Below are 14201 nucleotides of genomic sequence, written 5' to 3'. Positions count from 1 at the left end.
CGCGCGCTCGGCCCGTGCCCCGCCCACAGCCCCGCCCCTCGCTTTGGCCGAGGCCCCGCCCACAGCCCCGCCCATCGCTCCCGGTCCGGGCCCCGCCCACAGCCCTGCCCTCTCGCTCCCGGCCCTGCCCCTCGCTCTGGCTGAGGCCCCGCCCACAGCCCCGCCCCTCGCTCTGGCTTAGAGCCCCGCCCCTCGCTCTGGCTGAGGCCCCGGCCCGCCGTCCCAGGGTGCCGCGCGGGGCGCGCATGCGCGGCGGGCCGGGATGGCGGCGGCCTTGCTGGGCCGTGCCGCGGGACTGGGGCTGGGGCTGCTCACGGCCGCGGGCGGGCGGCGGCTCCTCCGCTGCGGGCCGGGAGCGGCGCCGCCAGAGCGGGGCCCGGGCACTCTCCTGGGCGGGGCCGCCGTGTGCGGGGCCGAGCGGGGCCTGTCGCGGGGGATCAGCTCGGCTCAGCGCCCGAAGCGGCCCCTCACCGCCTATCTCCGTTTCGTGATGGACAACCGGCCGGCTTTTCGGGAGCAGAACCCAGGTAGGGGGTTAGAGGGGCGGCGGGCGCAGGCAGGAGGTTTGCGGGGAGGAGGGCCCGCGCTCGGCGCTGCTGGGCGCCGGGGCTCCCATAGAGCCGCCCCCGGAGCGGGGAGAGCCCGAGCACAGTGCCCGGCCCTTTGTCACACCGCTCCGTGACCCGCGGAGCGCAGAGCCCCGGCCCGCTGTTTACCGGGCCGCTCCCCGCGGGATGCAGCATGGCCACGCTCTGCCTGCACGTGTCTGCCTGCTGACAAACGTGTGTGTGACTTCAGAAATGCTCCGTGAGGGGCCTCACCTGGGTAATGCGTGTTAACGATGTATGATTCTCAGTTATTTTTCCGATTCTTATGTATCTGAAGTACATTTTTGCTGATATTGTGAGCTGTTTATTTTATTTTGAGGCTTAGCAGGTACTGGATGACATCACCGCACGTGGGAGGGAAAAGTAAGTGTATTTAGAGAAAAATGCTTGTCTGTGAATGTTTGATTTACTATCAAGAACTTCACTTACAGGCAGTGCAGTGACTTGCCAGAGAGCAGAATAGAAAGGTTTGCTGGTTTTGAAATACTGAAGGTTAAAATGTTTAAAGAATCATGGCCATATTGGGCAAATCCTGAGGATGATTTAAGTAGGGAAAACCATTTGATGCCCTCTTTAGCTCACCAGTTCAAGAGTTCCACACTCTCAGTGTTTTCCACGTTTCCAAAATGTGAATAATCTGCAAATAAACATACTGGATCTTACATACAAATGGAGAAATTGGAGTTTTCTTGTTCAAAGAGAGGTAGTGGTCAAAAATAACCCAATAACTTACTCTCTTCTATCAGTGGTCAAAGCACCGTATTTTCAAAGCTTTAAAGGTTGATGGGCTTGCACTAAAACCTTCCAATTGTCTTGTTTTTCCAGAATTCTGAAAGTCAGGTCACTGAGAAGAGCTTGGTTGTGCTTTTCCACCCTTGAGGTGGCTGAACTTTACATTGTTTTGTTCTGTTTTGTTTTGTTTTTTCTTTTATTGTGAAGTAGAGAGAAAGCCTGGAAAGGACTTTTCAAGAAAAGAAAACCTTCTGTCCTCTTTGCACCACACTTGGATTTGTTTGGGGTTTGTTTGGTTGGGGCTTTTTTTGTGGTTGGTTGGTTTTTAATTATTCTTTTCCTCTTCACAAACCCAAGTCTGGCTGGAGGCCTCATCAGATCACCCTAGTGCAAGAGCCAGAGGCAAAGACAGTCAGCCAAAAACCAAAGCAGAATAAAGTCACTAATTTTGTTTCTTTGAAAAGGAAATGGCTTTTTTTGGCTTCATTTGAATAATATTGTAAGTAAAGGATAATAAAATCAAAGTATATGTCTTATATCAAGTGGGTAAAGTCACATTATACTTGAATGAAGAATTCAGCTGACTCTTTTTGCTAAAAAACTTAGAACTGGAAATTTTACTTCTGGTTTTTTCCCTGCTCCCCCCTCCAAATTCAGACCGTTTTGCATTGTATAGAAAAGGATCCAGTTCAAAAGGCAAAAAATATGAAATTTTTGTGGAGTTATTAATAGCTGCCTTGAAATGGTTCTTCAGTTTATAGCTGCATGTTATAAACTGCAGGTGAGCGGTGACTCTTCCTCATCCCCCAAATATTGCAGTGCTCTCTAACTGCCACAGTGAGTTAGTTTTATGAAAGGAGAAAATGCATTTGTGCAGGAAGATGATACCTGTGACAGCTTTCCTTGGGAAGCATTGAAGAAGCTTACTAAAGATACAGTGCTGATCTTTATTTCTGGGTTTTCTCATTTAATGTACAGGAGTGAGCAACCTGGAACTGATTAAAAAATTAGCAGGTGCATGGAGGGAGTTACCAGCATCACAGAAGCAGGTAAGGTTCTGTCCTTTCCCTGAGTACTTTGAACTCTATAGGTGGTGGGGTTGTATTTGGTTTGGTGTCTTGTGGGGTTTTTATTTAGTCTGGTGGGTTTTGTTGGTTGGTTGGTTGGTTTTTAAAGGGCTGCAAAAAGCACTTGTGTACAAAGATTTAGACATCAAAACAGTTGGGAGAATTGGGAGCTTTGAATAACTCAAGGGAAGTGTGGTGGGGTGATCCTGGCTGAATGCCAGGTGCCCACCGAAGCCACTCTCAGCTGCTCTCCTCAGCTGGGCAGGGCAGAGAAAACACCAAAACGTTTGTGGGTCAGAATAAAGCAGGGAGAGGCCCCTCACCAGTGACTGTCAGGGCAGAGCAGACTCCACCTGGGGAAATCAGATTGTTACCAATGAAATCAGAGTAGGATAATGAGAAATAAAAACTCGTGTTCTAAGACACCTCTTCCCAGACTCAACATCACTCCCAATTTCTCTGCCTCCTCCTGAGAGCAGTGCAGGAGCACAGGGAATGGGGGCTGAGGTCAGTCCCTCATGTGCTGGACTGACTCAGCTGCTCCTTCCTGTGCAGTGGGAGGACGTGGGGTCCTTCCCCGGGGGACAGTCCCCCATGAACTGCTCACAGTGTGACTCTTGCCATGGGCTGCAGCTCTTCAGGAGCTGCTCCAGCACCTGTCTCTTTCCATGGGCTGCTGTCCCACAGGACCAGGCTGCTCTGTTGTGTCCCCCACAGGGTCACAGCCCCCTGTGGGCATCCCCTTGCTCCAGTGGGGTCTCCCTCGTGGGCTGCAGGTGGATCTCTGCTCCCCCGTGGGCTGCAGGGGCACAGCTGCCTCACCTCGGGCTGCACCCCAGGCTGCAGGGGAACCTCAGCTCTGGACCATCTCCTGCCTCTCCTTCCCTGAGCTAAGGATCAGTAGAAATGTTCTTCTGACACAGTCTTCCTCCTTCCTCTGGCTGAAGTTGTGCAGTTTTCTGTTTTGTTTTCTGACCTCTGTTATCCCCGAGGTGTCACCACCGTGGCTGATGGCCAGGAGCAGGTGTCTCTTGGAGCTGGCCTTGGCTCCACCAGGAATGGCAGCTTCTCATGGGAACCATCCCTGTGCCCCCTTCACCACCGAGACCTGGCCATGCAAACCCAATACAGGAAGATACTCTGCTGCCTGTACTTGTACATGACCTTGGCTTTAATAAATTTAATCTGTTGCCAGAGAAGTGACACAGCTCTCACTCCATGTGTCTGTGGCGCTGCAAACCAATTCTTTCTCCTTTTTGAATGGCAATATTGCATTACATGTATAGTACAAGCTGTGTAAAGTTGTTCTGCTCTCGTGTATAAGGTAGGTGAAACCTCAGTTAATTCTGAAAGGACCAACTTCTTTTGCTTCAGGTAAATTTCTTTAAGAGTCATCAAATTAAGTCACATGTAGTGAAGTTTCTCTGAGTGGCAGTTTCAAGGGATAACGTGAAGCAACTCTAGAACTTGCTGACCGTTGCTGAATTTAAATGCCATTTATAGCAAAGTAATGATTGTTCTTCCTTGACTGCAGTTAGCAATTAGAGGCACTTAGGAACTAAATTTTTTGTTCTCTAAAGGAAATATCTTTGTTCACTAAAATTGAGGTGCTCTTACATCCCTTCTGGACTTCTCCTCTTGTGTACCCTTCCCTTCCTGTCTCTGAGATGTAGAACAGGGAATGAAACATGAAAATCTGATATTCTGGTGTAAGTTTTTCAGTCTGTAATTTTTCTCCTCATAGGTTAGAAGTGTTACTTTGTCTAATAGTCAAGTGCTTCTGACTGAAAGCATCTTGCTGAAGTTTAAGGCTGCTGGTGGTTTGTGTTGCAGGTTTATGAGGAAGCAAAAAAGACAGATTGGAAAAGATATGGAGAGCAGATGGCTGCTTATAAAGCCCAACTGACTCCAGCCCAGGCTGCAGCTTTGAAAGAGGAAAGGAGAAAACAACTGGCAAAGAGAAGATCAATAAAGGCAAAACGAGTAAGTATTCTGAAGTTTCTTTGCTCTCAAGGAACCTGCAGTCTGTTTGTCCAGTATACAAAGCAGAGTCGAAGCATGCTTTAGAAATACAAAAAGCAACTCAGAATAGAAGAAAATACACAACAAACACAACCCTCCCAAAATGCCATGGACTAAAACAATTACTGGTGTTAGCAGCTATTTTAGCGGCTTTCCCTACTTGAAGAGCACAGAATTAGCATGGATCTTTGTGCTTAGAGGTAGCTTCTCTATGCTTTTTTCCCTCCTTATTTCTAGAGCTACCAGAGACAGGATAGGCACTAAAAGGCATTTGGACCAGCAGCACTTTCTTTGGCTGGGATGACATCCAGAAATGGCTTTTCACAAAGACCTTGTTACCTCAAGGTAACAACACCTTGTTTCACAAAGACTGTTACCTCATTAGGTCATACAAGGTAGCAGCTGTTTGGAGTAGATTTTGTTCCTTCCTTTTTTTGGCCTCTGCCACTGTGTAGCTGCTGCTGTGACATCTGTTTGTGTCCTTTACTGGCCTGTTCATTAGGACCATCTTCCCTATTCCTTTTGGGCTGGTTTATGTATAAATCCTTAGAGACAGAACCATCTGTCAATAATGGTACAATATTATGGTTTGTCTGGAAAAATCAAAGGGGTTCAATTATTGCTTATTTATTTCTGTGAATTAAACTGTGACATTGCCCTAATCAGCAAAAGCAGAACTAAATTGGTTTCAAAGACCCCTACTTAAGAGTTTTTAATCTTGATGATTGTGCTGATCCTTCTTAGAGTATGGCACCACAAGGAATTCAGCTGTCATATCTAATAACTAAGCAGATGTTAATTTACAGCACCCTGGGCTCCAGTGGGAATGTCAGCACTGGAGAAAACAGGAAGTGTCTTTCCATTCTGTTGCCATCATCCCTGTGGGCACAGCATTCTGACAGCAGAAACACAGTTCTCTTGCACCTTCTCACCTCCCACAGATAAGTGTCTGCCCTCTGCTCTGCAGGCAGGCAGTATTTCACACCACAAACTGAAGCTTTACTGAAGAATAATAGAAAATATGTCATCATTTCTTTCTTAGAGAGTTGAATTTAGTAGCACTCTTTGGTTTCTGGAAGACTTACCTGAAGTAAGAATCAGTTTTAAATGTTTTTTCAGCAACTTGGGAAAACTCAACTTAATTTTTGTAGTTTAACATTAGTCTTGAAAAGCATAAGAGTATTTTGACATACAGTCCAGTTTATACAATAAAACACCAAAGAAAGAATTTGTGTTTGATTTTTGCATAAAATATAAATACTGAGTTTAGTTTTGGAGCTAATGCTTGGTAGGTGGAATAACTTCTCTTGTTTTTTTTTAAAGGAATTGAGTCTGCTTGGAAAACCTAAAAGAGCTCGTACTGGCTTTAACATTTTCCTGTCAGAAAATTATCAAGAAAGTGAAGGAGTTTCACCTGTGGTAAGCCAAGAAAGATTCTTTTTCTAAAATATATCCATTGTATTCAGCAAAATCTAGTTTAGATTCTGTGATTTTCAATGATACTGGTCAGTAGTTCACTATTTGGATGCTGCATTGCTTAGATTAATTTTTTTAAAGCTGTGGCAATCTGGCTATACTGCTAGCATGGCCTGTATAAAGTGCTATGTGGGTATACAGACCTAAAATATTTGTGCTATTTTTTGCACTTCAGTGTTACAGACTTTATCTCTTTCTTTTGTAAGGAGAGAATTGTTCTTCTCTTTCTTTTCATGTAAAAATTCAGTTTTTCAAAGAGTTGTGGCGGTGTGCTCCTGGCAGGAGCAGTTTATTGTACTTGGTCTATAGTTCAGTTGGTGTTATGGAAATACAAGAGTTCCTCAGCAAACTCACAAGTTCTGCACTAAACTCTGCTTTGGGGTGATAAATCCACCAGTGTAACTAACTTGAGGTGCTGGAGCTGTGTCCTCATTGTTCCTTACCCTACACAGTTATGGTGGATATGGTTTGTTCCTCAATTTTCCATGTACAGGGCAGGTTTCTCCAGGCAGCTGAAATGTGGTTCAGATGATGATGCCCAGAAGCTTGTTTTGAGCTATACACTTTATTATTTACTTTCATTAAAAGGGTAATTAAGGGGAAGCAAGCTTTTGTGACTTTGTGCTTTTTGGCATTGGTTTATGCTTGACTTTCACTCACGCACTACTCAGCTGTACCCCTCTGAAGTCAGTCTGCTCCTAAAATAACTCACTTATTGCATGTTCTGTGTCCCCTAGGCAAAGATGAAGAAACTATTTGATGCGTGGCAAAAACTGTCTCCTTCCCAAAAGCAGGTATGTCAGAGAATTTGGATGAGGCTCTGACCTAAGCAGAATTAAAAACCGTTATCAAAATTGATAATATTCATACAAAATCGTAACCTCAGTTGCTCAAAATACAATTCTGAGGAAAATACTCCAAGATCTTCATGCATCGTGAAAAAGATTGTCTCAACCTTTATTCCAGCAATGACCATTTAATTCACAGTGTTGTTAAAATGTGAGTCAGTGGGATAGGATGTAAGACTGATGTGGCTTAAAGTGGATGCTACGCAATATCTAGACAAGAAGGTGGAATAATACGTAACATTTTAATGTTTTTTCTAACAATCCATAATATCTTTAAACACCAGCATATGAATTTGCTGCTCATGGAAGGACTTCTTACAAGGCAAAGTAACAGAAATCAACAATGTGCACAGGGTAATTTATTAACTTTGGTTGTCTGGGGGATAATTGTCTGCCAACTTTCTCAGTGTATTGAATTATGAACCTCTAGATGAGCAAATCAGAAGTGGAGGGGTGCTGTTCTGAAATCTAAACTAAACCTTGACGTTTTCAGGTATTCTGTACCCTACTGCCCTTCCTCCAAATGGTTTTTAATGTGCACTTAAAACACACCTTAGACTCATGGTCTTACTGTAGAAAAATAATTTTACAGCAGCATCTATTCCTGTGCCTCAATCTAGCTGTCTCCAACTAGTGCTCTGTTAAAAAAGCCCTAATTGTTTTAGCTGTACTGAATAAATTTCCTCTTTGGGAATGGCCAGCTGTTGACATCACTGCAATCCAGTGCTAAAGCTTTGTATTTTTCTGCAGGTTTGATTTTTCATTTCCAATTAGCTGGGGGCAAAAGCAAACACCTGGGCTGTTCACTGCATAGGTGTTGTTCTAAGTCACCTCTGTGTCATGGCAGTTTGCCAGAAGTCCCTTGTGTAACTTCTGCTCCCTTATTTCCTTTCAGCCATACCTGCAGCTTGCTCAGGATGACAAGGTTCGCTATGAGAACGAAATGAAGTCCTGGGAAGCAAAAATGATTGAAATGGGTCGTGCAGACCTGGTGCGTTCCACCAAGCAAAGGCTAAAACAGAAACCTGCTGAAACTGCCAAGAAAGCTGAACCAGCCAAAGCTTCCTCAAGTGGAAAGAAGGCAAAATTAAAAAAATCTGAAGAATAAAAGAATCCCTTTTGATTGTCCTGTTTCTATCCTGCTGTGTTAATGCTGCAGTCAGCATTAGCACTGAAATTTGGAAAGCCCATGAAGGGCCCTTTGGAATGGTGATCAGGTAAGAGAGGAGTTACTGTCTCTCAGAACTGACAGAAATAATCACTGCAGGTATAGCCTGAACTGTAGAACAGTAGTCTATTAATCAAGCTGTGAATACAGATACCCACTGACAGCAGCAGAGCTCTCCAGTAATGGTATATAATATCCAGCTTTTATAAGGTATTTTTTAATGAAAAAAAAAAAAAAAAGAGATTCTTTCTTAAATGAAAGGAAGAATATTCTGCACTGTTACCATCCAAATTAGAGCTGTAAATAAGAGCTGAAATCTGAGTTAACACTGCTGTTTTATTCCCTCCATGTTATTGCTAGTGAGATGTTCTCCATTTCAGCAACAGGCACAAGAAACGTAAAATGATAGATTTTATGCATCTGTCTTTTTGTACCTGTTAATCTGTGTATGCCACTTCCATTGCATTTAAAGAGACCATGTGAATTTTGTACGAACATACCTTAATTGGACTTTTATTTTGTGGTTTTGTTTGGATACATACAAACATTTTTGTCTTGCTGTTGGCACATTAGGGATGACCTAGAAGGAAAAAAAATGTGAACGGTTTGGACTTGGGAGTTTTGGTGTAATAAATACATATATTTTGATGAGGTGGTTGGTTTCTTTGCTGGGGTCTCTCAGTCTTAGTTAAATTCTCATAGAATTTTGAGGAATCTATTCTTAGAAGGCACACCAGCTTTTTCAGTATTTGGTGGATCTCATCTGTTCTGAGTAATCCACAAAATGATGGAATTCTAGAAAGGCTTGGGTTCAAGATGACATGGTTCCCACATCCTTCCCCTAGGAAGGGATGCCACTCACTAAATCCTGAGGTTGCTCAGGGTCCCATCCAGCCTGGCCTTGGACACTCACCTAAAAAGTGGGGCTTCCTCAAACCCTTTGTGTTTGATCAGTCTGCCAATGCCCTGGGGTTGACTGCAGAAATAAATTTGAAGCAATTATAGGCAGGCTCTGATTGCCAGTGCAAACCAGCTCGAGATAATCAGTGCACACAGAATCACAGAACACCCTGAGCTGAAGGACTCATCAGGAGGATGAAGTCTAACTCCTGGCCCTGTGCAGGACACTCCAAGAATGCCCCCTGTGCCTGGGAGTGTTGTCCAAACACTTCTGGAATACTGACATCACTAGAGGACACGAAACGAAGGACACTCACCTGTCCAGTTGAGAAGCAAGAAAAAGAAGAACTTTATTTTTGGATTCAGGATTTAAATAGAGTTTGGACTTGGACCAGCGATTGGGGAGACAAGGTTACCACCTCCCTGACCCCACAGGTCAAACCAGAAGTCCATCAATTTGTCCTTCTCCCTAGAAAGGAATGGATTTACAAAACTTTGTTTATCTTACAATTCCTGAGAAAGCTCCAGTAAAAACATCAGAAGGCTGAAAACTCAAGGCAACACTGGCAGGCTTGGTGCTGTGAGCACGGCCCTGAGGAGCCTGTTCAGTGCCTGAGCACCCTTTGGGGCTCCTGGGACCTAATCCTCCCTGACATCAGAAACTGAATCACTGCCAAGGTCCCTTATCTTAAATCGGGGATGGATTTGCATAATGCTTTACAAACAATTTATTGCTACTGTCTTTCATCTCTTACTCCTCAATGAACCTTAACAAGAAATTCTTTTATTTGAGGCAGGAAGCAGGAAGCCTTGCAAATAGGGCCCAGAAAATGTGGTTACTGAGGTTTTGCTTGGGTTTTGGTAGGGGTGTTAACAGATGATCCAAAGGGAGGTTTGAAAAAGGACCAAATTCACCTGTGCATCTCCTCCCCTGGACTACCAGAAAACCCCTTAGGGAATACAAAACCAAGTCAATTTGCTGTCCAACAGTTCTGCAGGAAAATACACTCTTTTGGGACACTCAACAGCTCAATTTTAATTTACTCTGAACCAAACACCTAATCAAACCAGCTGACACTACTACAGCATGTTCAAGTTGCCTTTGGCAGGGTACATTTCATTTCAGCCTAAATCAGCTTCAGACTTCAAGGCAGAACCTCAAGGGCAGTTTAGTCCTACTTCAAAGAGTTTTAAAAGTCTCTCCGAAGTTCAGATAGGTTGTTTTTGTTCTTGAACCATTATAAAAAGTAACAATACAGATTACATAGTGACTAGTTTGTTCATAGTAATTCCAGTAATAAAATATCCACTGCATCTTGCTCAAAAGCAGCATTTATTAAAGATAGCATCAAGGTAAGTCAATGCATAATGAAGTTTTCATCCTACAAATATGTAAACAAGTTGACAGCAAGTTCTTACTACAATATAAAAATTAAAGCTTACATTGCATTTTTTAAAGCTACTATCTTCAGTATGTTCTCTGGTTTGTAGCATTTAAAAATACAAGTTCTTGAAAAATGTTAAAGTATTGCCTTTGCACATACATTTTTGTAGAAAAAATACTTAAAAATACCAACCTCCCATTAATAAGAGCAACACCAAAAATAAAACACATTTTTGTCATGAACAGCACATTGAATGTGTCCAGCATTTTCTCCATCATTCTCTTTTACCAAGTTATTTTCTATTTAAAATTCATTATAGTTTGCAAAATGTATGTTGGATATTATTCAGTTACTTTCACATACCAAAGGAATTAGCAATATTGGCAATTACATTGCAATCAAAGTCCTGCCTAAGTTTATTTGCAGCTGAGGCCACCAATTTAATCCTCATCTCAGACTAGGTATTTTAACAAGTCCAGTAGGCTCTCGCTAAAAAAGCTGAGTCAGTTCAGATATATTTTGGAAAGGTCTGAAACCTTGATATGATTTAAATGGAAATACATGTTCTCTTTTAATGCACTTGTAAACCCCTAGTCTTTGTTTAACTACATTAGCAGTCCTGTTGGTGGCAGTCAGTCAATTCTCAGGAAATGCTTTGTTCAGAAGATTAGATAATTTGACATGAACTACATTTTACATTCCAAATCCAAAAAGAATGTTAAACGTAAGGTTTTAACTTCTTTTTTTCCAAGAAGTTTCCTGGCAAGAGCTAAACGGATGACTTTTGCACTTCTGCAGTTGCTAAGGCAATAAAAAATTGAAAACTCCCTGTAACCAAAGTTAAAATATTGTAGTGTTTCAAAACCAAACTAAACTAAACTCCACAAGGAGAGAGAACTATGTATCACTGGGATGAAAGTTAATCATGCCATTGTGCCCTGACAAGTATCAGCTCACAATGAACAGTAAGAAGAAAAAAATGAAGATAATCCAGTGAACCAGTTTGAGGATGAATCCAAAGATCAAAATCAGGCTGGCAAGAAAATAGTTTTATAGCTGGCTATTAGGCTGAAGGACAACAGCTAGGAAAACACTGAAGTTTGATCTTGTATAGGAGTCATTGGAAAGAACAGAAGTACATTTACATGCAAACAGTAATGAATATGAATAACACTGCCAGTTTTTCTAATTCCATGCAAGTTCCAAAAAGAAGAGGATTGATTTAGCCTTTATCACTACTGAGTTAGCAAGTTAAGTCTGCCAGAAGTTACAGCCTCAGGTACTCTGAGACACACAGAGCAACTCCCTGACAGGAGAGTGGTAGAGCCTAAAATACTTCAATGATCTCTAGTCCTAGAAATGTGTTAAAAACACAACCCCCAGAAAAGGATCTATAGGAACCTTTATAGGTTCCTATATAGCCCTATAGGGGCTACAATTCTGAAAAATTAGGGACTGTAATTCTGAAAAAAATGGCTTACCCTACTCCTTCATGCAAGATGATGATTTATAGAAAGATGATCATTTTTTGCCATGTTTGCTGGTAAACCAAGCATGATTAGTTACAGCAAAATGTGTCAGCAAGTGCTCAACTGTACAGTAAGAGTTCGAGATTCCATCCCAGGAAAATCCCAGGAAAAATACTGCAGCAGGTCCAGGCCTCAGGAATACATTTAAAATCTCTGCTGCAGACTTGCAGATGACTGTCAATACCCGGGGGAAGGTCTAAGGATTGAAGTCAGAGATCCAACGATAAGAGGAATCCATGCTATTTTCTCTCGGAGGGAAGTCACAAAGTCTGTCCCAAAGGTACATAATAAAATACAGTCTGCAAAAAGTGAGTGGTTTCTCCCTGAATCCACAGTAGAAATATAGTCACACAGAAAACTAAAATCAGCCTGATTCTCAGAACTGCAGAAAATAGTACCAAAGGTGACCTAAAAAAGTAATTTTGACAAGTCACTGCATTGAAAGACATTTCAAAATTAATCCCTGTGCAGATATGCCATGGGACTCTCGGTTATAAAACTACTGACTAAATCAACTAGACTTTTAGAAGAAGCTATTTATATGCAAATATTTTAGTAATAACTTTAGCAATAAAAAAGTACTACACAGACCATTTTAGAGTCCACAAGTGGTATGAAATATACACTCATACAAGTTCTAAAATACATATATATAAATATATTTGTTCTTAAGGTAGAGTAAAACTAAACCAGGGCCTGACTAACCTATCATACATGCCTTTATGGCAGCATGACTTCAACACTCAGCTCATGGGGTGATCAGATCCCTGAGACGTATCACTGGAATTGCTACAAGTTTTACTTACCACCATTTCAACCAAAAAACTAACTTAAATCATGTTACAACTCTTCAGATGGAGGAAGACAGACACAAACAAAACAAGCCCACAAGCAAAAAAAAAAAAAAAAAACACAACCAAACCCAAAACTCCCCCCCAAAAAAAACCACACAGACAAAACCCACACAGCCCTATAATACATAGAAAGGCACCTGATGATATCATTAGCAGCAAATATCTACAGCATCTTTAGGGTACTTAAAGAATCAAGGTAAGTTGAAAAAAGATAATGACATACAAGAATTGCCGGCATTCAAAACATAACTCTAACCTATCTAGCAAGTCACTAAAAGGACATGTGCAGTTGTAAATCATTAAGAGTGTGCAAAACCATACAGTTTTGCATAAAGTGCTGTATGTACCCCAGTTTGCTAAGCTTGGCAATATGATGCAGGATGATTATGTTAAGGATGTATCCTACCTACCTCATCTTTCCTTTTTCTTTCCCACCATCATCCATTGTCCTTTAAACTGTACATTTCAAAATTACACAAAGGCCTTGGCAGGAACTGCAATTCAGAAAAATATTTCAAGTATCTCTATCTTTCAACGTAAACTTGGGGACACTATGGTTCACAAGCTCTAGATACTTACAGCTTCTGCTAATTCAATTGGACTTGTAATTATTTCAATCTGTTCAATACCTCTGGCAAAAGAGTATTTCCTATCACTTATTTAACTCCTATTTAAGGAGTGAAAATTCATCCTGTAACTTGTCCAGATTTAAATCTAAACAATAGGTAATTATAGAAAAATAGAGTAATACTTTATCTGATCACTTGGGCTCACAAAACCAAGTCCTACCATATCTTTTCATACAGACTCATTCCGGGAATTGTACAAAGATCTTTAACACTTGAATTCAAGTTATTAGAGTACAGCAGTTTCTCTTGCAGGCATTGTGCAGTACACTTAAAAGTATACAACGGGTCTCTTCTTTACTCTGTATTTCAGTGATCCATATCGTATCTGAGGGGAAAAATAAAATCATAACAAGGAGTTGAGTCACATCAAGCAGAAATATGATTCACCTCCCCACTAATCCTATTTAACAAATGTCTTTCAATGTGCTTTGGACACCCCAATTTCACTAAGAGGATCTACTTATGACTGAATAAGACAGTTCAATAGAACTGGGCAAGAAGAGCAAGTATCAACTGTTTCCCTGGTGTCTTTTATGAGAATCCAGAGATTTATCCTGAAGTATTTTAATTTTATGATGCATGCACATATAAAGTGCATTGAAGGCTAACTAGGATCTTCTCTTTGTAGATCACAAAGAGTCAGGCCGTGTGTCTATGGCAACTAAAAACCTCTGAATATTCTTTATTAAACAGCAGATGTTTAAGTGTGCACAACACAAAGATGATAGTGTTGCTATCCATACCCCTTTCAAGGTGAGCAGTTGCTGCAATTTGGCTTGGTGCTGCCAGAATCAGCATTGCAAGCACAGAGTCTGTTTCATCTCCTCTCCCTTGCTTCTTGCTTCCTTGATTTCATTCGTGTATTTTCCCTAAACACTCCAAACTACAAAAACTCCAAACTTAGATATTGTTATCACATACTTCCTTCCCCATTTAGCATTCTAGAACCCAGTTATTGTTGACAACTTCTCCAAGATTAAAAA

The 14201-nt window shown here is 41.8% G+C and overlaps 2 protein-coding genes across 3 annotated transcripts in view; one reads left to right on the top strand and one right to left on the bottom strand.

Annotated features, from left to right (window-relative positions):
• The first annotated feature begins 262 nt into the window (after window positions 1-262).
• TFAM (transcription factor A, mitochondrial) lies at window positions 263-8569 on the top strand. The gene is made up of 6 exons (XM_066324251.1): window positions 263-527; window positions 2319-2389; window positions 4241-4390; window positions 5753-5848; window positions 6643-6699; window positions 7649-8569. Exons 1-6 carry the CDS (start codon window positions 263-265, stop codon window positions 7859-7861), a joined length of 852 nt encoding a protein of 283 aa, XP_066180348.1. The 3' UTR covers window positions 7862-8569.
• REEP3 (receptor accessory protein 3) overlaps window positions 8254-14201 on the bottom strand; it is a 41083-nt gene continuing 35135 nt past the window's right edge. The window contains exon 8 of one of the 2 annotated variants that reach the window (XM_066324252.1): window positions 8254-8501. In XM_066324252.1, coding sequence (XP_066180349.1) covers window positions 8388-8501 — 114 coding nt within the window. In that variant the 3' untranslated portion in view covers window positions 8254-8387. Of the gene's footprint in view, window positions 8502-12531; window positions 13544-14201 lie in introns of those variants that run through there. The other variant, XM_066324253.1, reaches the window with a different exon arrangement.

This window comes from Sylvia atricapilla, chromosome 8 (genome assembly GCF_009819655.1).
Source record: "Sylvia atricapilla isolate bSylAtr1 chromosome 8, bSylAtr1.pri, whole genome shotgun sequence".
Taxonomy (NCBI): Eukaryota; Metazoa; Chordata; class Aves; order Passeriformes; family Sylviidae; genus Sylvia; species Sylvia atricapilla.
Note: the sequence above shows the minus strand (reverse complement) of the source record. Positions and strands in the feature narration are given on the sequence as shown.